At 37.5% G+C, this 26725-nt stretch overlaps 1 protein-coding gene and 1 non-coding gene across 3 annotated transcripts; both read right to left on the bottom strand.

Annotated features, from left to right (window-relative positions):
* Positions 1-420: 420 nt before the first annotated feature.
* MYBL1 (MYB proto-oncogene like 1) lies at positions 421-26373 on the bottom strand. 2 transcript variants are annotated; one of them, XM_026115248.2, is made up of 16 exons: positions 25783-26373; positions 20170-20275; positions 19976-20047; positions 16975-17067; positions 15678-15898; positions 13665-13848; positions 13368-13442; positions 11678-11782; positions 10153-10386; positions 9567-9935; positions 8920-9062; positions 8399-8513; positions 6632-6748; positions 6440-6544; positions 4301-4480; positions 421-3051 (listed from the first exon to the last, which is right to left on the bottom strand). In XM_026115248.2, the coding sequence occupies exons 1-16, from the start codon at positions 25998-26000 to the stop codon at positions 2923-2925; spliced, it is 2466 nt and encodes an 821-aa protein (XP_025971033.2). In that variant the 5' UTR covers positions 26001-26373; the 3' UTR covers positions 421-2922. The 2 variants fall into 2 exon arrangements, with proteins under 2 accessions (XP_025971033.2, XP_025971031.2); XM_026115246.2 differs by lacking the exon at positions 4301-4480.
* Positions 26374-26631: 258 nt separating this feature from the next.
* On the bottom strand, positions 26632-26725 carry TRNAY-GUA (transfer RNA tyrosine (anticodon GUA)). The gene is made up of 2 exons: positions 26689-26725; positions 26632-26667 (listed from the first exon to the last, which is right to left on the bottom strand). It is a non-coding gene; the product is annotated as a tRNA-Tyr (tRNA).

Genomic DNA, 26725 nt, shown 5'->3' with positions numbered 1-26725 from the left:
GTGCTCTCACTGAAGGCAAGAGAAGACTGTTAGACAAGGAGCTGATAACATCCCTTTGTCAAGGAACACGCTGCGGTATTTGAGGAAGTGTGTTATTTCATTCTCCGGGTGCACTGCTCATCAATTAAAAGGATTATCAGTTGTCTCACGTCACTGCTTCACATGAGCAAGATTTTAAAAGATCTTCAATACTGAAGGGGAGATCTACAAACACTAAAGAGGCAAGCTAAAAAAAAACACTACAAAAATCACGTAACTTCAACCCAAACTGGTTACAGGATCATAGGGAGATATTTTCCGCTACCACATCAATTAGTATGAAATTAGCGATGCAGTCAGATACTTCTTAGACTCAAACATAGCAATAAACAGTAACAGGAGAGCACTGTGTTTAAGTTCTCAAATAAGAGACATTTCCAGTAACCTGGTACAATGAAGCTTTATTTCTGACATTAATATGGTCTGTATTGTATGTGAGATTCTTACATAAAACAAGTTTATAGTACAACAAAAACTGAGATTAATCAAGGCATTTGTTGTACATTATGTCAAACCTTAAAACAAAAAAAATGGAATAATATGTATTTAGTTTTCATGCAAGTTTGGCAGCTGCATGTACAATCTACTTATAAACTGAAAGAAATGCAAATGCACACAACATTCAAAAAGTAATAAAAGATGCCCGACATATCAAAGATTAAAACCTTCTTGCTAAAGCAACAAAGTAGGAGTTAACTAGACGATCCAACCAATACTAACACAAATTAATACTACTTACCATAAATCTACACTTAAACTTGGTATAAGCAGTTTTGGTGATGCCAATTCTACTGAAATACCATCCAGATTTTAGATATTTATTCTCTCTCAATATGTTTCGTCCTTCATGAATTCATTTTGTGCTGGAAACAGCATTTTTGTTGTTAAATCCATTCTGAAACTGAACACACCTAAACCTACTACTGCCAAGAATCCCAGTCGCCTCCTCCCCATTTTCATAGGTGTGGAGTAATGCTGGCATAATGGGTGTTTTGTGATCCCCCTGCTTACTGGATTCCCCCTCCCACCCCTTAAAATTTTCATCTGAATTAAAAATTGCTAAAAATGTTTTTATGCCTACTACTGCCATAGCTAGGCAAACATTTAATATCAAAAAGCTCCTAAAAATAAGGATTGTATAAGCTTTGAGATGTTTAAAAAAGTTTAAGAACCAATTACCTTCCTTGTGCCACTCATCATATGTTACAATTTTCCATCAAAAAACTATTGCTACCATCTTTGATATTAAAGTGATAGGAATACTTTCCACACCCTGCATAGTACTGGTTGATCTCATAAAGTTAACTAGAGAACCTGACATCATTTTTGTAGTTTTACATACAGTGCATATGATGCTCGCTCTTTCCACCTCTCATAGCAGCAAGCCGATTCTGCCACTATCTATAGCAGCACACCCGGGAGTGGAGAGGAAGAGTGTTTGAATTATAAATAGCTAAAGCTACAGTGTACAATTCTATTACCTGTCAGTATTCGCCGATAGCACACCATTATAATTTGCTAGAAATTAACTACATGAAAATCTCTACAACAAAAGCAAACCAAGACATTCCTTCAAAAAAGAAAACAAAATAAGTGCAAATACCTAAAATAGGCAACTAAAGCAACTGTTGTGACCTGTATATGTTTAAATAAGGACAAAAAGATTTTCATAAATAAAAGAATGTTCTCTTTGCTCTTCAAATATTTAGTAAATATATAACGGTCAAACGTAAGTGCAGATACAACTGTTTTGAGAAACAAGGTGCCAAGTTCCTTTTAAAAAAAAAGTTATAATAAAATGCATTAATTTTTAGTTCCTACGCAAGACAAAGTACTCCCAGGTCACATATAGGACCCTAAGCTTGCTTGCTAAATATATTTAGCAAGTTACAGGAACAGTTACTGTATAATACAGATATACCTTGTAACCATTTCATAGACCAACATGATTTAAGGCTTTATAGTGCAATCTTTATGTAGATGTAACATACAGTATAGATTTGTACACTTCACCACTGGAATTCTTCTGCTATTCCATACTTTAAGGTAAAAGTTAAACTTGTCCTTTTTCCATTTGAGCTGTTATAACAGGAAACAACGTTGGCTTCTAGACAACCTGCATACACATAAATATCTACATTTAAGCTTTAAAATGAAAATAAATTATAAAAACAGACTCCTTTCCAATTTACAAATTTTTCCCTGCTCCTACAAACTGTACAATACATTCAATCATCTCATTTTGAGATTTATGAAGAAAATACTGATGCTTTACACTAAATCCTAATTCACCCCCTCTGCCTATTTCTAGTACCATTCCCAAATAAATATATTTAACACTGTAGTTACTTTTTTTTTTGCAGCATACCAAAAAATTAGTAGTGCAACTTTCTATCCTTCCTTTATACTCCTTTCCATTGTGTTTCTTTATATACTAGAAAAATGCTACACAAGCAAAAGCACATTCAGTCACATATGTTGCTCATTCAGAAATCAGTAAGGATCTATATGCCTACTCAATGTTGAAACTGCATTAACAGGGAAAAAAAAAGCAATGCAAATCAAAAGAATAAATATGAAAAATGGACCTAATAACTGTATGTTGACATGCACTGCAAGACTTTACCATTCTTTTTATATTATTTTAGAGGTTTTTTTAAACATATTTAAGGGATTCATTGAAGAATTGTTTGTACTGTCCCTTCATAAAGAAGGCAAAAGCTTCATGTCTGCTCTTTGTCTATCAAAAAAGAAAGGAAGCTTTAAGGTTTCCCTTAGAAGGCTGTCTCAAAATAAAGACTTAATTTACAAGTATTTTGCCGGAGTCTCTCTCAAGACATGTTAATTACAACGGAAAGAGATGGTTGTCAGTTGCAGTGATCATCACAGTATCAGAGCCCTTGAAGTGCTGTTGGTAGCTGTATAAGTGCTCAGATATCTTCTTGCTTGTTCAGTCATGATAAGCTGGTCTTCTGTTTTTCCGTAAACAACTGCTTCCCATTCACAATTTGACTGTATAAAATAAAATCCAGTTAATGGGATTTTTCTTTTAAATAACTAAAATACTTCTTCCTTAAAATTAAGCAATTCTAATTTATAATTATTTAATAATTCTCATTATTATTAATTCTCACTAATAAATCAAATTCTAGCAATATTGTACTGTATTTTTACTGAGAGAGACCTTGTTCCACAATTCTGCATACCAAAAATTTGTGACCAAGCTCCCAACCCTTAATCCAGCTCACCAGCATATATCCATATGTTTTAAGTTGTAAAACACAAAACGAGAAAGGTTCTTACAAAACAAGAAAGGTTCTTAAAAAGATTAGTTCAACAATTAATACATAGGAGGGAAGTAAATTATCTTCATTTTGGATATTTCACTTTCATGTACTAAGTATTGACAACTGTCCAGAGACAGTAGGAAAGGCAAAATGATTCTGGCAGCTGAAACAAGGCGGGGAGGGGAGCAGAGTACTTTATTGAATAGAACCGGCAGCGGTAAGAGAACAGTCACACATTTTGGGGATCTATTAGAAGTGGCAGAGGAACTGGCACCAAAAAATAATGAATGGAAGAATAATCAAGCCACTACTCCTGCTTCTACCATCAAAAAAAAAAAAAAAAAAAAAAAAAAAAAAAAAAAAAAGAACCCTGCACATTTACATGATTTATGCAATCTCAAGCTATCTGTAGCATCTCTAAACTGGACCTGACAGTTACAGACTGTAGCATAATATGAGGAATGCAAGTTTCTCTCCCTCCTACAACCTAAGCTAGAAACTGATCCAACAGAACCAGTTAGGCATACAGACACACAGAGAAAGTTAGGCATTTGAGTTTCCCTACAATTTCATAGGACTCAATTCATGAAAGGGATTCATGATTAGAGAAACAAGTAGACTGAGGGAGGATTTCTCAGGGGAAAAAGGAGAAAGCTGGTTCAAAGATTATTGGTATGGTATGACTAAGCTCCTCTTTCAAGTATGTGTAAGTGCATAATTCTGGGCCAGATAGATGTGTTTAAATCTTATTAGAGGCCACCTAGTGAAACACCAGAACTGTATTTAAAGAACTTAAACATGAATAGTATTTCATGGACAAATGATCAACTTGTGAAAAATAATGATCTTGGAAACACTGATCCAAACCAAATAACTGAACAGAACAGAATTCTAGACATTAGAATAAGAAAAACTAAAAAGAAGTTAATAGTTAATCTGCTAAAAATAACTGACAGAATATTTTGAATCCAGACCTGAAGAGATCTTTCCATTCTGAAATTTTTTGAAGCACATGCATTCAATTTCTTCTTAATTACTGCATTTGCTTTGTTTGCTGAATTTGTATCCTGTTTTTCTGATGTCAGGTTACATCTGTTGTCATGTATTTCCAACAATGGTATCATTAATAAAGATGTGGTATATACGTTTTCTGACTAATGACAAAAAAGAGGGTAGGGAACAGGAATAATAATTAGTATTTCATAGAAATAATCTTTAACTGCTCTGATCAGAGAAGCCAAAATGAAAACAAAGCAACTATTTAACAGGTAGACTCTTTGGAATAAATTTGAGAAAAATAACAAATACTACATAAAAATATAGCCCAGGGTATACTGGGATTCATAGTCATTATTGAGCAACATAAAACAATTTGCTGCTAGCATGATTTGGGCATTGAGTAATTGTTTCTCTTTTGTAAAAAAACATGATACTGCTGACTATATTTTGTTAAAAATGAGACTCGATAAAGCCAAGTGGTAACTACAGAACAGTTTTAAGAAAAACAGTTTATAATTCAGTTCTAATACAACTCTTGCACAACTAAGAACAAGGAGACTACAGTTAAAATATTAACACCGTATCAGTACTGGTGGGATGAACTGCTTTAAGAATTGAAATAATCATTCGATTGACCATTTGACAAAATAGTTTCTTATGTTGATAATTTTTATGGAAATGAAGAAAAAAATCAATCTAGGTTTATTATATCGAAGCAGAAGCAAGGTGTATGACAAGTTTTTAAGAGAATAAAATTAGATGAGAGCAACTGGCAAGTGTACTTGCTAGCTTACCAAAATACCTCATTAAAATATGTTAAACCACCTTTACGTATTTATTCTACCTGGGACCTTACTCCTAAACCTACCTTCCCATGCACAAGCAATTTCCCCTTAAGGATCAGTGCATTTTTCATTTTTAAGGCAGGTACTGCCACCATCTCCCTCTTCCCAAGAGGGAATGTTTCTGTTACATCAACACCCTTCATTGTGCTTTCACTCCAATCAGCTGCCTCAGCTATCCTTGATTTTAGCTTAATAAACTGAACATCAGTGATAGTAATATTTTGATATGGCATAGTACATTGTGTAAGAGAATATTGGGCATTTTGTTTTTATTTTGAATGCTTGTAGCAACGCTACTAACAAGAAGCCAGGGAGATATTCATAGGGAACCAGGGAATTCCACTAGGTGGCAAAGCATCCAACACCCAAGGCTTACTAGGGCATTTATGAGGTATTTAAGAAGGGAGTTTAGAAAATGAGCCACAATAATCAGCAAGTGATAGGATTTAAACACCTCTTCATTTCAGGGACGTTGGCATCTACCTCTTGAACATAACTCTATACCTGACCAAGATTCACAGACATTTATGCTTTCAGAATTAAACAGCTCTGTGTGTTATTTTAAGAACTAGATTAGAATGAAGTTTTCCCACAAGCTACAAGGAATGAAGATTTATCTGTTCATTCAATCACCCAATTAGAAAATATTGAGCTACTTTTTAAAGAAATGAGGGACAAAATAGCCCCAGCTCCAAACTCTTCATGCCCTAGTTGTTGAGAGAGAAGTATTCAAATTCCTTTAGGCAGAGGAAGACCACAAAAACTAATTTTCAACACACTCGATATTTTTTAAAGTATTCTCCTAATATGTAAAGACGTAAAAAGGAAAAACATGCCACCTAATATGCAGTTAAGAATCCTCAGAACATGTCTACCAGACTCTGTCAAGCATGCAAAACAGAGGCCAATACCATCTACTTGGTGAATTACAAAGAGTTTCAATGTGATACATATGCTAAGTGTAGAGCTAACCAGGATAGAAGCAGCTCTGCTATAACAGCAAGCCTGCCAGGCATCCACAGTACTTTCCCAGTTGAAACTTCCTGCTTCTCTGCCCTAAGGGTCTGAAGGAAGAATTCATGCACGGAAACCCAATATTCAAGTATTGCTTAAGTATTTAAACTAATATTTCAAAGTAAAGGTGATTTTCACTTCATAAATCTATAAATCTAACCTCAATCCAAACTTTATTTTAGCTGATGTAGTGAAAGACATTCAATCCTACATTAATGGCACTGCCAATGATGTTATGAATAGTTTAATACCCACCTGTACATCCAAACTACTGTCTTCAGTGAAGAGTTGGGCACCAAGCTCTTCTTTTTCCCATGGATCTAGGACCAATGATTTTCTGACTTTCTTAGTAGAATTGTGCTGCAATCAATGTTTTACAGAAGAAGTCTTTTAAAATTTTGTTTAAAAGCAGTTATTTCCTATCTGAAAGCATTATTGCAATGTTACCTCTTGCTTGCAGCTTTTATAAACAGAGACATCTTCCTCCTTGAAAAATATGTCTGTTCCAGTTTCCTCTTTCAAAACTTCCCTAATGTCTTCCTCCAAGAAGGCAAGTGGTTGTGACTAAATTAATTAGAATTAGAGAAGAAAATATAGGAAGTGTATTAGTTACTACTTTTCATCGTATTCTACATTCACCCAATCTAGGCCAGATAAAACATCCTGCAAAACCCAGCAACAGATTAAGAATTTAGATTATTGTATTTAATAACTATAGATCAACACTTCAAGCCTATGCAATTTTATAATTCATATTTTTCTAAATTATTTTTAGCCAGATAAAACATACATGTACACACTGTCTTATAAGAACACAAGGTAGCAGTTTACATGTCTTCAATGCTTACTTGTTTGTCTTTATTAGCAATAGCTATCCATAGACAAAAGGGATAAAAAAAACTTCTTTATATATAGCAATATAAGAAAAATTGTACTATAAAAGTATGGCTCTTGTTGGAAAAGGAATATATATTAATCATTCAACACAAATCTTTGAATAAGACATTGATAGTCCTAAGTACAGTACAGAATTTCACATAAGCCATACAGATGGCTCCTTTGTGCACCAACAGGAGAAGAATTCCCTTAAGCCCTCAAAATTTGATTTTGAACAGAAGGTTAATAGTGGACAGAAAGAGGAATGTCAAACCACTCATTTGCATAGTGAGAGACTGTGAATCTATAGGGTAACACAGATGGTGCCAAGCCCTGTGGCAAAGTCTGAGCTACCTTCTGTGTTTGCAGAAATGTAGTAGTCAATATATATTGGCTGGAAATTATTCAGAATTTGAAAAGCACATGTCTACCGGATTCCAAAAGTTATTATGCATTAAAACGCCTTAGCAAGGCTAGGGGAGCAGAAATCTGACACTCTGAAAAAGGTATGGTTACACAACCAGAAAACTCTTCTGTGACAGCCCTAAGAATCAGAGCAGTCATGAATTGCTATATTATGTATTTTTTTAGGATCAAGAAAAATCTAAACCTTACTCGAGAAAACCCTAGGAAAGATAAAACACTTCTAAAATCTTCCCATCAAAAAAATGCTCAGAATACTAGCCTGCTGTAGCAAACATCTGGTTTTACTCCTAGCACTGTAGAAGAACCAAAACCAGAAAACAAAAACTCATCTCTTTTACAGCCAAAAAGTTTCAAAGATAATGAAGTTTTACAAATCAAGTGTGAAAGCTGCTTAAAATAACAGTCAGTCACATTCATCTGCACCAGCCTGCTGTTACCAGATTATCCAATTGGAGGAGCCACACCCATTCACTCTCTCACTTAAAAAAATTTCTAAAACCAGAATACTAAAGTATTAAAATAAAATTCTGAGACAGTGATGTTACCCTCTACTAGGTGATACAGCATTAGCAAGACTACCCCAATTTAAAATACCTCACACACACAGAAGTGATGTGTTAAGTCTATCCTCGTCAGTAGTTCTAGAAAATGGCTATGGATCAAATGAGTAGATGGACTGAACACCATCCAAATAGGCAATGCTTCCACCCTACACTGAAGGATACTAGTCTGACCAACACGAAAGACCTGAAACATTCTTGATCCACTGTCTAGCTATTCTCTAGGACAATACTGAAAGATCTTGAAACATTAGATTGCTTTCTAAGATCATGCTTAGGAGTGTATCTGAAAAACAAGAGGTCATTTAGACTACTTTAATAAAAAAGAAAATAGACATATGTCGCCACATACCATTAGTTTGAGGGGGCCATACTTTTTTTCCTGAGCAGCCAGAGCATTTTTAAAAGGAGTCGGTGTCCTTGGTGTGGAACCCAACAGAGATCTTCTAATCGTAGGAGTTCTAAAACTATTCAAGCACAGAAAAGCATTTATATAAGCATTTCAATATTTTGATTTTTCAGAGAAGTAAGAAAATGAATTCAAGTTAGTCAAATATTTTTAAATACCTTAACTTACACAACCGATATCACCACCACAAATCAAGAAGTATTAAATTACCATAAGTTGGCCCCAGGTAGATATAAATTTAATTACACTTTGATCTGTGCTTATTTAAAAAAAAAATTAACTGAATGCAAGTCAGTTCCTGTGAAGTAAAAGTAGGAGGCCAGTTTACATTTGCATACAAGTATTTACATGTCAGGGTTTTTTGAACTCATTCATAGCGTACAAACAAGTAGACTAATTTCACAATGTTCAGAAAAATTTGCTTTTATCTGCACACCACTAGATCCTTAATGTAATAATCCTACCCTGCATTTTCCTTTTGATCTTTTGGTGTCATTTCCTTGTGCAGAGGAGTTGTAATTAGAACCTTCTGCCCACAGATTGGAGTTGATGTAAATGCAGGATTTTCAAGGTTAAATTGTTCATTTCCAGAGCAAGTATTGAAAAACTAAAGACAAGAGGGGAAAAAAAAAAGTGCTAACTTAAATGACAAAACTTTACAGTTGTACCGAACACTGAACAAAAAAAAGGGGGTGGGGGGGTGGGGACAAATTATCTGAAGGGGTTTTACTGACAAACTCCAATAAGCTATTCTAAACCTATACTCCAGGGCATTTGCCAAATTTATCAATGAAAACATGCTTTTAAAAATACCTACTGTTTGCTTAGGTCACAGACCCAAGGACAAATTAGAACTATCAATATCATCTCCATGAGAAAATGTTAGTTCAGACAGAAGACCCCACCACCACAAAAGTCAGTCTTCAAAACAGAGGAAGTATGCTATTTAAAAATTTCTTTTTAATAGATCTACCCTTAAACAGATGTTTTAAGAAGATTTTTGGACATATTTGTTTAGACTGCAACATATTACCATGGGAGAAAGTATTTGTAACTTATAAACCACTCACTGCAGTGCTCTTAAATTAGTAATATTTAAAAAGAGACTTACTTGGGATGGAGAAAATGGTAGTGTTTTCACTGGTGTGTGCTTTAGTGCAACATTGATGGCATCATTACATAAGCCATCATTCAGTTCATTAACTGGTGACTGCCCAACACGCAATCTCTTTTTCTTTCTTAGGATAGTAGGTGGAGTGCTGAATTTGGATAGGTTTGGGGTTGCTGAAAAAACTGCTTCTTCCTCACCACCGATGCCACTGGCTTTTTTGCCATCAAGCACAACACTAACATTAAACTGGCACTCCGTAGCCCCTTCATTGTGTTGAATTCGCATTAGTTTTACTGGAGCTGGCTTGACAGGAGATGCAACAGTCTCTGAAAGGTCAAAACTGGTGACATCACTCCAAGCTACAGGATCCTATGAGGTAAGATATAAAACAGAAGCACAAACAGGCTTATCCAAGATCGTGAGACAATATCAAAGCCAATCTAACAGCTCTCTACCTCCAGAAGCCATATACTGAGTTAATTACTCTCTATCTTTCAAAATATGTAACTCAGAAATACCTTATACACGTTGAATCAATTTTGACATCTCCAAATAAATATTTTGTAGAACAAATACCCAGACTTACAGATTCAATAAGCTCTAGTGTCTCTGCAAATTCTGGAATGGTTTGTAGAGATGATAAAACTGCATTTGCTTCCACAGCCAAATACTTAGTGGGTGAATTCTGCTGAACAGATGCACCCTGGGTCTCATCCATGCTGTAGAATTCACTTGTTTGGTCCCCAAGGCTATTTAGGGTATTAGACACACCGTCTTCCATGACAAAACTTCCAGACCAACTAGGCAGATTTCCTGCTTGCTAAAAAGTATGAAGAAAGGTTAGCCTTATTCAACTTAGAAACCAAAAAAGAGTCAATGATGTGAATGGGGTGGGGCAAAGTACGTGAAAGACTAAGCATAACTGCTAATTTTCGCATTTTCAAACAAGTTATCTGTTTGCATTAAAGCAGTTACAGTCTTCCCTTTGCATTAACAGACTCAATATTCTCTTATCTTACCCCTCACTCATAGAAGATTCAAATCCTATCTTATGTGCTTACACTTGGATCATTATGGGTTATATTGGTTATAATGTGTTATATTGGGTTATGGGTTATACTGGAAGCCATCTCTGATGCAAGTTTCTTGTGTTCATGAACATGAGAACACTATGAAGTCATCTTCATTGCAGTATACAGATGCATTTTAAGACTAGAAACTGTTTCTAAAACACGAAATACTCCTAGTATGACCAGATATCTTTTAATGAAGATTCCACATTGATTTACTTAACTTCAAAATAGTTATCCCACTTTAGTACACTGCTTAGTACTCAAGAAAGATTTTAATTCTCATTGAAAATTTAGAACTAAAGTAGATTCTGCTATATAAACAGAATGTTGCAGTATTTCAAGAGTATCTGAGGAACAGTTCAACTACATAAAACTGTAGGACTACCTGTAAGCTAAATTAGCAGGCAGTGTGGTTGGGTTGGTTAGGTATCTGATGTTGCTCAGAGTCCTATTCCTGACTAAATAAACAAGTGTCACCTGCAAATTTCCCTCCATTCCACTAAGAACATTAATGTTTTTGTACATGAAAATTTATACATTATTTGCGCGAGTTTCTGTCAAATCGTCCTCTGAACTTGCAGATATTAGGTACCACAAGCACTCACAGTTTCACAAAAATCTAATCTATGGATCCAGAGGTAACCTTTTGAAATCAAAAAGGGCAAAGCCTATATATTTTTCACTTTTCTCTGTTGATCAGATGATTAACACAGTTGACCTACAAAACTGAGTAGGTATGATACTGACGAACATTTGCTACCTCTTGAAGATGATTAAAATTCTGGATCTTAAATTAGGAATGAGTGGCCAATAGCAGGTCACATTTCTACTGTTTTCAGAATTTAGAGAATTACACTAAAAATATTTTGCCTCAAATTCATATATAGGCTTTGTTTTACAACCCAACTCTCATACTAAGTTTGATTAATTTTAGAGAGTCAGATAAAAATATAAAAAAACAAATATCCGTTACTAAACTGCTGAGGATTAATCTCAGTAAAGCAAATTCAAATATTTACAGAAATGTACAATTCTTACAGATGATACTCGTTTTCTTCTGATTTCATTCTCTGCAGACATAAGCAGCAATTCAAGTTCCTTTATTTTCTTTTCTTTATCAGGATCATCATCAATAAATGATTGCTGAAATATTTAAGAAAAAAGTTATTATTTTTGCCCCTCCCCTCAACCCACAATAAAAATTTTACATTGTACCTCAACTACAGTTTTGACAACAGTTCACACATACTGGGACCACCTGTTCAAGCTGTATCATATTATGCAATGCAGTAGTCACTTGCAAGCAGAACAACTCCAGCAATTTATAAGAGATTGATGTGATTTTAAAACAATATTTATACAATTCTAAAAGGTTTCCAATATGGTCTGTAGATGTTCAGTATGCTATAGCAGATTAACTGAAAATTACTAAATTCCAGCTCCACCAAAATTTTGAATTTGATTATCCTCAGCAAGCGTGCAAGACAGCATTTCAAACCAACATTTGTTGACAGACCATCTATACAAACAATCCTACCACTACTACCAGAAAAGGAACTAGCTGTTTTTTCTCTCCTTGCATCTTTCCAGTATTGATACATAGGCTAAAGAAATTATTAAAAGAAATCATGGCAAGTGAGGACATATGCCATGAGTTTCAAAACTAGTTATACTCCCTTTATAACTCTTCTTCCTGTTTAGAGAGGACTTCAAAGAGCAGAAAGTATCTTAAACTCTTCTTTAAGGGGCAATCCAGAGTATCAAAGGCTACATGAAGATTTATTACGATTTGCACGCTTAATGAATTCTCTTCCCAGCATAGAGGAGAGACTGAGAACTCAGTAAGAACTCTCTTCTCAGTATACGAAACAAAGATGAACAGCACAGTGAAACTTAAGGTAAGGTACAGCCTTCTGCCAGATACCTTTAACACATCTAGCTCAACCAAAATATTTTTCCCCAGTATCTAAACATTTGTTTTACTAAATCCAAATTCACAACAATTCTTCCAGAAGGTCATATCACAAACCAAGATCTCTTTCCAGTCTGCAACACTTGGAATTTCAGACATTCTGATTCCAAGTGAGCTAGTATCACGAGCAAAAGGAAACCAATATACCCAGTAATGTTCTTCTTGCTTTCCTCAATACTTAAATATTTATAGTGCTGCAAAATAGCATATTTGAGTGAGTGACAGAGGCTTATCAGTCAGAAGTAGAGTCGTAAAGATAAATCACAGTATGTTATTTGAACTGAATCTTTCAGATGGAGTTGTATTTATTGCATACATAAGGAAATAAAATCCTGCCATTAAATCTCACAGAAGCTTGGTAATACAAACAAGTCATAATTCTAACTTAAAATTTAATTAGTAGACTATGTTTTAAGCCCTATTTGTCAGAAATAAGCACAACGGTTACATGTATTTACATACCACACACAAATAACTTACCACACCCAGAAATGTCATCTTATAAAGCTCTCTTATGAAAAAAGTACAACTTAGATCCACTTGCAGCACTGAGATCTAAGACGACAGCTCCTTTTTGCCTACTTAAAACTCCTATTTAAGTAGTAAAGCTATTTACAAACAGAGGAATGCTTACGTAAATTTAAATGAATGACAAAAACTTAGAGACATTTTAAAGATGCATTTTTTTAAACTCTTCATTATACACCATAATACAAAGTACATTTTATTCATTAAAAATACCCAGTAACAATTTACCTGAATTAAGCTGGAAGAAGCTGAAGCATGTTCTATACAGCCGCCTTCTGGTGAGGCATATTGGTATGCTGGAATCTAAGAGACATACATCACTTTACATATTCTAGAGAAAAGGAGTCTATAAAATCAGATTGTTGTACTTTATATATACACTTACTGCATCTTAGAAATCTTAAGTTACCAAACCATAAAGGAAAATACTTAACATATCATATTTTCACACATTCATTTCTATTTCCAAACCCAATGAATGATTCGAAACTGGGAAATTCTAATTATCATGGTTTTAGAACTTACATGTGTCTGAACAGGTATGTAAAATTGACTCTGAGTTTGCAAGTGTTCCATAGTTGCACAAGGTTTGTGCTGAAGTTTGGATGAACTAGCTCTTTCGGATTTTATACCATCTTGTAGATATCCTTCCTGTTCCACCTTTCTCCGCATTGTTGAGTTCCAGTGATTTTTAATGGAATTATCTGTCCTAAAATGAAAGTGTACAAAAATAACTGGCTTTCATATCTCAAAGTGTAAAATATGGCACACAGTTTGCAGAGTTTGTATATTAGGTTAATCTAAAGCCACAAATCCAGACAGCTTGAGCAGCTTTACTGAAGTTTCCATTATCAGTGGTTTCTTGACAGAATTACTGGAAAGCTGCTGTTTTCATGATTTTTTTTCCCCTGAATTTTTAAGTCTGAGGGAAATTTAAAAGTAAATGAGAAATCCTTGGTTCTGGCTGCTATTATGGGCAAGAACCTTTTTTTCTTGAATACTTCAAGAACAGCCATATATTCTTCATTTCTACATCATTTTACCCTCTTAGGATCTGTTACAAACTTGCAGGAGAACATCAAGCTTAGGCACTCACCCTACTGTCCTGCAGCATAATAAGGGTGATGCAGCTAATGTTTGCCACTGGAAAACATCTCTTCTAAAATGACAGCCTGCATTCCCAGCTCCCAAAGTAGCATGTGCAGCTTCATGGAGGAACATCCCACTATGTCCTGGTGCCCCTGATCTTGTACTGGGAAAGCAGACATGGCAAAGACCAGTACCCATTTATGGATTGCCACTCCCTTGGAAAGAGAAGGCCTGCAGTTCGACAAACACGCTGAAATCACTTTTAACACTAGACAAACATTAAGGTAAGAGAATGAATGTATTTACTACAGTCTAAATACTAGGAATATTACTTCTAGTGTCACAGAGAGGTATACAGAAATAAAGAATGGGGCTTAAAGCCATATGTATATTTAAGTTCAACTCCAAGAGTTATTTTCCCTTTTCATCCCCCTATTGTCAAACTCTTCACAGATCTCTCAGTCAAGGATCCAAATTTTAGGTAAGAGTCATCTGGGATTTATTTTCACTGAATAAGTTAGTGAATTGGGAATGCCTCCGTCCTTACATACTCCCTGAAGTCTCATTCAGATTCAATCCATTCCCTTCCTATTCCTCCAAAGGATTTCCTGCAATTCATGAATTCAATACTTAACAAAAATGTCAAGTTTTTAAACATGCATCCTAAAGGACTCACTCTGCCAGCATAACAAGAACTGACATTCCTTAGGCACAGCTAGACAGTCACCTCTTGAAAACACAAATAGAATTCTGGAGGACCAGCTTAATGCCGAATTTCAATTAACAGCATAAGGCTAAAAGTTTCATTAAACTCTTTATACACTGAAATTTTATTTTCTACAACATATAAGTTGGCAATCACTCTTAAAGCAAACATAAGGAGAACAACACATATAATTCATTCTTAACTTTATAGAGACTACATGGTAACCAACTAGCTTTGCAATGCATGACTCCCAAATCTAGGCTCTGAAGGTTACTAACACAGTCTGCTTTTCAAATGTCCAATTTTATGAATGTTATACAAAACTTCCCCCAAAACTTCTGATCTTAAACCAAAAATAAAGTCACCTCAAACACATATTAATGAAGGCACTTTTATAAGCAATCATAGCACGGTAAGGCAGATTATTCCACTATTACTTGCAGTTAGTACCTTGCTCACCTCAGCCCTGCAATAACTTTTTCAGCTATTATAAATTAGACAAATTACAAGTTAGGAGTTTGAACAAACCTGCAGGCTGTTAGAGGTTTTTTGTTGATTTTGTGTTCTAGATTTTTAACAATACAGAAGCAAATGCATAAGACTTGCAACAGACAAGTGTTTCACTATCTATCAAGATACGGTGACTTAAGGTTCAACAGGTGTTCTTTAATTATATTGAAAAGACTTGTGTAACGTCCGCTTTCCATATTCCAATATTTAATACAAATAAAGTTGAAAAGCACCTTCCAGGAAGAAGTTTTGCTATTTCAGCCCATCGGTTTCCCAAACGCTTGTGAGCTTCATAGATTATTCTGTCCTCTTCTTCTGTCCATGAAGACTTTTTTACCTCAGGATTGAGATGGTTATGCCATCTCTCTCTGCATTGCTTGCCTATTCTTCCTTTTAGGTGTTTTGCAATTAAAGACCAGCGCTTTGGACCATACTTCTGAACTAATTCAATAACCTGGAACACAGACGAAAGCACGTTAGAATTCAAAGACCTAATTTTTCTAAATACTGAAGAAACTGATATAATCCTATTCTAAAATGTGAGTTTACCAGTCAATTTGACAAGGAACTAGTCCTACAGAGGCAGGCAGTTACTTGGGGTTTTAAAAATTATTTTTCAAGAAGTCAATAAAACTGTTGTTATACTCTAAATCTAATGAATTTGGAGTTAGTATATACTGATGAACATATATTTTTTGCAAATTTCAGGATCCTCATCATCCATTGCATAAATTCACACTAAGAAACACCAAAAAAACAAGCTAGTGAAGATGCCTCGTTTGATTTTTTCGATGTAACACATGCTTTAAAAAAAAATTTAAAAAATTTTAAAAAACTTCCCTACGAGCCTGCATCCCTTTTATTTGTTTGTTTTATTACATATTATTAGAAGGTTTTTTCTTGAAAGACTGATGAGAGCTATCCAATAACATATTAAGCAAAACATATTCAGAAGTTTACAAATACTAGTCTGAAACCACTTAAATTAGTTTTAAACAATGGGAATGAGCAGTCTATTTGAAATATCACACCTGAAAGCTGAATGCATATCTCCCTAAAGTGCAAGTCTGATTTTGCAAAAGAAGAGATGCAGTGTGGATTAAAAAAAAGTGAGGGGAAAAGGAATTTAAAAAGTCATTCCAGCTTCATTAACAGTAGATTACAAACAAATTTCCCCCATTCCCAATGCCTTCAAGTCTGGTGGTTTTGAGGAGCAAAAGATGTAAATGACACCTTTGATCTTTAGTGCCAGAAAGAGGTATCTCTACTTTGTGAGCTAGAGCAATTCAGCTAGCCATCTGAGCAAAGGGAAATGAAACACTTGAGCAGATTAGACATTCCATCTACTTAAGAGCAGCTGCATTTTTACTAAGCATAATATAACGTAATTATCCTCATCACAAGATGTGTCAAACACAATGTGTGGGGATGACACCAAAGAAAATCTTCACACATTCTTAGCAGTCAGGACACTTTTACTACAGTTAAAAATAATAGTAATAGAGTACAATATCAATTAGTTTGCATTACCCTCTGATCTTCTTCTTTAGTCCAGGGACCTTTAATCAGTTCTGGGTTTAGTACCTTCTGCCATCGATGCTGGCACTGAAAATCTGAACGATTCTGAAATAGTTTTAGAAAACCATGTTGACCTGTTAAACTCTTGGCTACAAAAAGCTGCAAGTATTAGCTAGCAATAATTATTAGCTTATTTCAAATTAAAAGATTTATTTGGACCTTTTTTCTAAGTATGATAGTCACGCTCTCTTTTATGATTTCTTCTTTCATTTGCTTACAAAAACTCCCCCCCCCAAAAAAAAAAAAAAAATTTGCCTAGAATTCTAATTTAATTACTTCAATGCTCCTGAGAACCAAATGCAGACCTTATTCTTCTTGAAAGGAAAAAAATACACCACCACCAACACACCATTTTTGTTCCCACCTACACCTTCTCTAATCTTTAAGTGATCTTTACTTTTCTGCAATTTGACTGAAGATCTTCTGAAATATTGTTCCCAGTTATAGAACAGAAGCAAGCTTTCCACTTAACTTTCCAGAATATGCCTGTAAGAACGTTTGGGACTATCAGGATAGTTGGTCAAATCCCCAAAAAATGCAGATAAAGGCCTCCTCAGCCCTAGATATTAGTAAACCTTTTATGATACCAGGACAAGAGAAATTGCTCTTTTCTGTGTCAGACTTTGGATGGCAAGTACTGATTATCACAGTCTTGCTGGGCTTGTTTACCAACTGAAGAAATTACCATGCTACGATGAAGTTAAAAAGAGGCAGTCTGCAAGACCAAAAACAAACAAACAAAAAAAACCACACACCCAAAACACTATTATATCCCCAAATTAGGTGGATCACAATACTTTCAAGTTAGTCACAAGTAGGCACTGTATGTTTAAAAGCACACTACAATGTGTTATAAAACATCATTTCCTGATGAAGACAAGCCATAAAAGGCAAACTTTCCAAAGAGACCAATTATTCCCATTTTCAAGTGAAGAACAAGTTTGAAGTCATGGCCTTGTAGTGTTTTACCTTCCAGACATTTCTGAAATCACGACATATTTGGCAGAGAAGAGTAAGACAAACAATGGGATAAAGCAAATTCATCTCAGGTCTGCCTTAGCTATGATAAACTGAAAGAGAAAACAAGCTGCATTCCCTCTTTGAGTCATCTTTAGGCCAACTGTACTTCTCAGGACAGGATGGAGGAAAGGCTCATATGTGCCCAGTTCAGTAGTGAGATGGAGTTCTGAGAAGATGACAGTTTCTGAATGTCTTTACTTGCTAATAATTCAAAATACAGTTGCTTTTCCTAGCAAGAAAATATCAGTAACAAGGTAAGTGCTACCTATGCCCACCTTTATTGGACTTTGCGAAGGCCAATCTGATCTTCTATGCATGTTTCCCATGATAGTTGGGGAACCTTTTTTCAACCTCACCTAGACACAGCTGAACAACAGGTTTTTTTTCCTGCAACCTAGTTGCCGTTCTCACTTCTACCATTGACTGATTCCACCTTTGTAACTGGATAGGAACCAGACTAAGAAAAGTGAAGGATTCCCATCAGTAAATATGACAAGCTAAAATTGATTCTATCCTCAAGAAAATAACAGTGAGAAAAATAAAAAAGTGATAAATCACATCTTAGGACGTTTTCCTTAATTTTGCCTATCTTTTGTTTAATGGCTGAGGGGATTGGCAACTTTTTTCACCCTGTTGTGTCATAGCACATCTGCTTCCTTCCCCATCTGTCTCCAAAAATGTTTGTTTTCAGCTGCAGGACTTTATGAAATTCTACCATTTAGATTTGTTAAACGCAACTCCTAACCACACATGTAGCTCAGTATCACCAAGCACTATTTTTAGTAATATCTGAAAATAAAAGCTTGCAATTCCCTTTCTCCTTCTGCTATTCACTCATTCCACCGTTTCTGGAACGGGCTAATGTACACATACAGAATAGTGATTTGCCTATGCACTCCTTAAACTTAGGAGCCTTGACTTTGTTCCTGAATATCTATTCCTTACTCATGGAAAAAAAAAAATCAGATGTATATCAGATGTATAAAATAATTGCACAAATATGACAGGAATGAACAAAAGTTGCAGTTGTTCAGCTTTCAGAATTCAAGTTTATTTTCACCCAGTGGCACACGTATTTTATGCAACCGTGTCATTCCATTCAATATTTTAAGAACATCAAAGGTTTTTAAATTTTTTGAATTCTGACATTTAAACATTCTACACCGCTTTTGGGAATGATTTCATTCTTTTTTAGAGTCTAGCTATGCTTTTGTAGTAGGCATTTTGTAACATTTAATCAGAAGATAAAAACATAACTGATTCCAGTTTTGGGTATTTTCTACCAGTCCAGCTCATATGATTGTTTTCATAGCTGAGGAGTCATTTAGTCATGGAACGAGTAAAGGAGTTGTTGGTTCAAACTCACCGATGGAATGGAACAAAGTATTTTAAAAGTAACAGCAGGAAATTTTCAAGAAACCCACCAAGTTTCCAGTCTTAGTGACTGAAAATATCAATGAGTGGCAAAATTTGTATTTGTTAGGGACAAACAAAAAGAAAAAACAACACACTAACAAAAAAGAAAAAACTTTCCCTAAGGTGTTTAGGAAATTGATCCTGTTCCTTCCAAGGAATCTTTTAGATGTGACCCCACTCTCCTACCTACTTCAGAAGGCATCTGTGAATTGCAGATATAACCACCACAAAGGATGCAACTGACAGAAAGCAGTAATGTATTCCAGAATGAATAGAAAATGTGGATATAAAGTATCAGTTATTTTTGATCATTTCAGACCATCATTCATTTTGAGTCAGTCTGAGCTGATAAGGTCTTTTAAGCTAGATTTCAAGTCCAAGTTATAAGCATCCTTTGAAATACTCTTGTGTAGGAAGTGTTTCTGACTTCTCTATCAGCTCATTTCCAAACTAGATATGTAACCAAAGTAAATAAATATTAAAAGGAAGCTTAACTGAAAAAGAGATTCACACTTACCTGTAGATGACTAGCAATGAAAGCCCAATCATCTGTACCATTTTGCTCTACCAGCTTCTTCAGCTTTTCATCCTGTTAAGACAACCTCAGCCATAAATATATTACTTGCTATTCCAAAATAATACTAAAGAATAACACACTTCAGTGTGCTTCCAGCATTACATAGGAATGAAAATAAAGCAAAAAAATATTACCTCATCACGTGTCCATTTCACCCGGTTACATATCTTCTTCAGTCCTTTTTGCTGTGGTACTTCATAGTCATGATCTGCATATTGAAGGTCATCATCATCTTCCTCACTACACAGAAGAGCAGAAGAGTGAAGAAGATAGAAGTAAGGTTTAAAATAACACTGAATAACTTATCTTTTTCTTTCTAATTACTGATATTTGATGATGCACAATTCAGTTTTTTTTCCCCCCAACAGCATACATTATTCTAAAGTGACATATATAATTGGCAGGAACTTAAAATCTGTCTCCAGCAGTGGTCAATATTCACTACATCAAAGGAACAGAATTAGTTTGATCTGCGAGATCATGTATGTGCAAGATACAGACAGACAATTCATTTTAATTCAAGACTTGCATCTGAAGCAAGAGCTATTTGTTAAGTTCATGTTTTTGTACCACATTTATGAATCCTATCTCTATTTTAGAGAAATGAGTATAAGATAAAGGAGCTTTCTAGTCTAAAAGAAACATTCATATTCCACCTCAATAACTCATACAGCACACATTGTAAATCTTGTTTTATGCAGATTTTCAGTTTGAATATTATGCTTAGGAATCAATTAAAATTGTTGCCTTTGTTAAACTTTAACTTCAAGAAATGTATGAAGAGACCATTGTCCATTATGTTGAGTCCTAACAAATGAAGGAAGCATCTTCTGAATTCTATTTTTAACCCATTAGTGTTCCCTAATTCCTGGCTTTAAAAAAGTCACAGTGCCAAACATCAACATAGAGTTCAGATTTAACACTCAGTACAAACAGCAATCAGTATTTCATAACTCAATTGGACCCAACCTTTTTCCAATCCAACCTTCAGCTAGAAGAGCTGCAGAAGAATACTCATCTTTTAACGGTATAGGAGAGAGGATATAATGTGAAACATATCCCTGCTAGAGGACTACCTAAGGCCAATGGATAGAAAAGCAGAAGTGTTTTCTTGTTTCGGGAAAGAGGGTGTATTCTGAGGGGAGCAAGGGGTAGTGAGCCACAAAAAAGAAAATGAATGCCAAATAATTTAGTGTCAACCTGAGATTTTAAGTAGGCTCTTGCCTTGAATAAAAGTGTTGCTCCACAAAGTTACAGGAACTAGATACAAATCCCAACTTTGAAGACAGAAATACTCCAACCAGAAAGAACTACCCTACCAGCACTGACCCTCTAACCTGAGAGGCAGGGGGACAGGAAATCAGGTAACCTCTGTGACTCCATGCAGATCACACTCCATCTACCGGAGAAACATATGCTTCACAGCCATGGTAAACCAAGCCTTACAAATAAGGGGCACAGGAAAATGGTTCATGAAAACGTTACTTAAATTTATCCTACGACTCATGTTAGGCAACATGAATGCAGACAAATGTTGAAATCTTGGCCTAACAGCAGGAAGGGCAGATCCTCTGCATTAGTTATAGCAAAGACATGTAGAAGGGACCCACATCCAGATACACAGCTTTAATTAAAAAGTTTCCCACTGTAATCTTAATTTACACACACACACACACACACACACACACACACACACACACACACACACTTTGTTATCAGTATAAAGAACAATATAAATATCATCAGTTCATGTTTCAGGGAAAAAAAGTTAGTTCTCAGTCTTGAAAGTTACTTTTTTTCTCCAAAGGTAAATAAATCCCTTCACAGTAACAAAGCTAACCAGCACTGCTGTCGCAAAAACTGATTCAAAGGCAGATCTCTAAACAAAATAAATATCATTTTTCCAAACATGTAATTTATCCACACAACATACTAATCAAACATTTGTGTATATTTGCTATTTCACATGACATGCAGTTAACATAAAATATTTTCTCCACAGCTAACATGAATGTACAGTCATTTAGAAAGAGCACTACTTACTTGAAAACATTACCAAGAGACAGGACATACCCAACTCTTGCAGATCCAATATGTTTAACATTGCTTTTGTATCCAACACCACATCTTTCATGTGGATTTTTCCCTACCCAACTTCAAGATGAAGTAGAAATAAACACGTACAAATATTAAAGCTTTCAAGAGCCAGTGAAATACAAGACAATAAATTTGTCTACAGGTCAACAGCAAGTTCTTCTCAGTATATGGTGGGGGAGCTGCAAATCTATTTTAAAGCAATGATTTTAGGAGTTTTGCATTAAGTGGCTTAGGACTTAATAAAATAGGATTTAGGCTCACAGGTAACTAAGAGTTTTCCTTTCCTTTCCTTTGCCCCTCCCCTCTTTTCTTCATCCATATTCCACAGGCTCTTGCCAAAGTTCAGGAGCATGCCTTAGCATCATAATCTATTCCATCCCAAGTAAACCATACAATGTACTTATAACTAAAATTTGGCCTTGTCTTTAAGCTTTGTCAAGATGTTCTCCTTACTCAACCACATGGCAAACCAAATCAAGAATTGAATCTTAAGTTATGTGAACAAGGTGTGGGGAAAGCACCACAACATTTGAATCAGATAATGTAAATATAAAAGGCTGTTCCAGCATATATTCTGTTCCAAATTATAATATAATACCATTAATTTAATTTTCACTCGATTATCACCTCCAAAATATAACAGGTTTTATTCAAGACTGGCTAAAATAATCAAGACTTTAAAAAAAAGTGACGATTCAAGATAAACAAGTCATCAGTTCTAAAAAGAATTACTGTATCTTAAAAACATGAACACTTAACTTATCCTTAGATCACCATTTTGATTTGCAAGGAGATGAAAAGACAGGACTTTAAATTTATTCTTGCCTTAATTTACTCAATCCCTTGCTGATACAGAAACACTTCCTAACCCATCATCTTTGCATATTGCTGTTTCTTGGTCAAACTATTTAACATGTGATTAATTCTGCTGGTTTTCCAAGATAACATTAAAGTGTATATGCATTTGAGCTACAGCTAGGGCGCCTGAACTCAGTGATCAAACCCACACAGTATGACAGCTCCCTAGTTTCTCCAGCTTCCTAGGCCTGCAAGAGATTGACTCGAATTCATTTTTATGTTTCATTCGAGGTAAAAAGTTTTAAGAAATATTCTAACTATAAAATGGTTAGAGCTTTAATATTAAAAGTTCAACATATTTTTCATTACCTTGTATTTTCAATATGCCAAAGATCAATGCTCTATAGACCTCCACAAAGGTACACCACAGCTTTTTCCAGCAATAAGACTAACCGTTTGGAAGTCAAAACAGTACAGGCATTGCTTTTAGTATAGCTAAGAAGATAATATATGATTATGCAGTAATGTTAGTTAGCTCTCTTAAAATAATTAGAACTGAAATAGTATTTCGATTTAAAATAATTAGAACTGAAATAGTATTTCGATTTAATCCATGGTATTCTGGTTTCAGAATCACTGCTGTTGAGGGGAATAATTCACATCTCTGTTCTTTTTCAAGCTGCCTTCAGATTCAGGAAGACGAGAAATCGTCTCACGCTCAGTTCATGTCTGAAAGACTGTCTTTGTAACGGCCTACTAAAAGCTAAAGTAGTAACAATAATAAAAAATTTAGAAGAGCGGAAAAAGTAAAGAATGGGGGACACGAGGCGGAGGGCGCCGGGCGGGGGAGCGGGGCGGTCTGGCCGGCCAGCTGCCAGTGGCAGTTGAGGCCGATTCAACCCAGGTCCCAGGGAGGCGGCGCATTCCACACCCGGCCCCCTCCTCCCACGTCCACGGGGAAGGCAGCTCACCCCTCACACCTTGATTCGACACGAGGAACTGTTTTACTCTTCGGCCTCACTCAGAATGGGACAGCAGTAGATTATAAATTAAAGGTACATGACGGTCTGTGACTATTAGCTTCAGATTTTGCTTTAAGGGGAAGAAAAGATTGTCAAGCATGCTAGGTTATTATAGTTCCTTTGACAACTCTTCCTCAGTTATGAAACTGCAGCGAAACATCATATGAAAGTGGAATGTGGCCATCTAATTTCATCAAACAAGAAATTTAGAACATTAGAAAGAAACACACACATACTTCAAGAAATCTACGCTAGCCGTCTTTAAATAAAACTTACCTTGACTCTCTCACTTTATTTTACAGCTCTGAGTTGGGAACCATTAAAAGAAAAAACTGTGCTTCCAAACACGAAAACCAAGCACGGTCTAACAGAATTAAAGTTAATACCACTTGGAAGAAAATAATCATATTTTCTCCTTACTCTACATCTACATTAGTGAACCTCAAAGCATCTTGATGTAAACTTAAACTATGATGATTTAGTTTGGGGGATATCATCATCATCATACACTGACATTGTATTCTTCTAGGGTTATTGATCTCGAACCAGAAGTTCCTCTGCTATTCACAATCGGTTTTAATTATAAGATGAAAGTACTTCATATCCGTAAGAGATAATACAAGCTAAGGCTTTGTAAAGATGAAACTCTGGGTTATAATACCATAGGTGGAACTTCTGAAGTTACAGAACGCAAGTTAAGGGTAACAGAAAACTCTCCCTGTACTGGTGTCCTGCAGACAACTCAATTAAGACAGCTCCAGCAGCTACCCTCCACAAGCAAAGCCTCTTTATAAGCCTTTCCTTGCTTCTTACACAATTGGAACCCAAAAGTATTGCTTTCTTGTTTATTTTGCAGTTTTGCTGAAAAATAGTATTAACTTATTAACTCTATTCTCTTCAGAGAGGATACAGTGCAGGCAGGTTTAGTAGACGTTGTGACTGAAACTTTGAAGCCATCCTCAACTCCACAAGAAACGTGTTCACAGCAAACCCCGGAGGCCTCAGATAACTTCCACACTAGTATTAGTCATTTGGCATCCTTTCCCTTCTCAGCCCCAAGCCTTTTTTTTTAATACAGTTTTTTAATCAGTTTTCAGAAACTGATTTTCTATTCAGGATAAAAATAACCATGGCAATAAAGCAGTTCTCCAAGACCCACCTCTTAAAGACACACACGTTTTCATATAAATGAAATAAAAGTGCATCTGATGCTGCTGTTGAAGTTTCAGAGAGAAACACTCTCAGGAAGACTTCAGGCTAGCTTATGACATCCTCAGCCAAGGAACATGCCGAACGATAGTAAAGAGGCACATTTAAGCTATTTGAACAAAACAGCAGGCCTGAACACCAATTCCAAGCCTCCAGCCTGACATCCAGGCTGTGCAAAAACAGCTCAGAAAGAAAAAAGCAAGAAATACTTCTCCAGCAGAGGAAAAACAAGCAGCAGCAGAAGTTACTGCGGAGACAGAAGTTCTCGCGGCTGACAGCGTCACCGACGGCACCGGAGCCGCCAGGTCGCCGAGGTAAGCTGCAACACGGCGGCCGAGGGAAAACACGCAGGAGGGAGCAGCCCGCAGATGCGAGGGGAGGCTTAGACCCGCGAGCCGGCGCGGACCAGCGGGCGAGAAGGCGGGTACCCGGGGGGACGCAGGGCAGGGAGGGCTGTGAGGGCAGCGGGGACACCAACGGGGACACCCGTGGGCGGAGGCCGCGAGCAGAGGCGGGGGGTGGGGAGAGGGGGGACGGTCGGCGCGGCACCTGGCGGCCGCGCGGGGCGGGGGGGCACCCGGGCGCGGGGGAAGATGGCGCAGAGCTCCCGCAGCCACTCACCTGCGCGGTCTCTTCGCCATCCTCGGGGCGCACCATAGGGGGGGGCGCCAAGGCAGCAGGGGGCAGCCCCCGCCCGGGCTCCTCCTCCCGCAGCCACCCCGCTGGCTCCGGGGCGGCGGGCGGGACGGCGCGGCGGCGGGCGGCTGGCGGCTCAGGGTGGCTTCGGGCGGGCGCGGCTCCTCCGGCAGCTCCCCCCTCCCCGCGCAGCTCCGCGGCATCCACAGCCCACAGGCTGCCGCCCTCAGCCCCGGCCCGGCCCCGCTCCCGCCGCGGCAGGCATGGCTAGGCCCGGCCCCCGCCCGCGAGGACGGGACGCGCAGCGGCCCCGCTCTCGCCCCGCTGCGCCTTCTCGCCCCTGTCAGAGCCGCCGCGGGCTCCGGCGGCGCTCCCTGCCCCGAGCCGCCGCCTCCCCGCCCGGCCACGTCCCGGCCCCCCCCCGCCCCGAGCCGCCGGCCCCGCGGTTCGGGCTGCGCCGCCACCGCCGCGCTTGCGGCGGGTTTGGTTCGTGCCGCCGAATCTCGCGCCCAGCCTCCTTCCAGAGCCACCGTTTGAATCTGCGCAGGCGGACTGCCGCCCCATTGGCCGCCGCCGCCGCACGCGACCGGGCCGGGGGGCGGGGCCGGCGAGGAGGGCCCGCCGCGGCGAGGGGGAGGGGCGGCGGGCGCGAGGCATGACGGGGGAGCGAGTCTTCCCCGCTGACAGGGCGGCGACGCCGCCCGGACCTCGGCCCGCTGCCAGCCCGCCCCGTAACGCCGCGTCGCCCGGGAGCCGCGAGCGGTGGCGGGCGCCCACAGACGCGGCGAGCGCTGCCGATCAAAAAGCTGCGCTTCCTCGGCGCAAAACCGAGCCTCCTTCGAGCCGGAATCGAACCAGCGACCTAAGGATTTCCGCAGGGGGATGGCGCCACTACAGTCCTCCGCTCTACCAGCTGAGCTATCGAAGG

This window comes from Dromaius novaehollandiae, chromosome 2, assembly GCF_036370855.1.
Source record: "Dromaius novaehollandiae isolate bDroNov1 chromosome 2, bDroNov1.hap1, whole genome shotgun sequence".
NCBI classification, from domain to species: domain Eukaryota; kingdom Metazoa; phylum Chordata; class Aves; order Casuariiformes; family Dromaiidae; genus Dromaius; species Dromaius novaehollandiae.
This window is presented reverse-complemented; position numbering and strand designations above follow the sequence as displayed.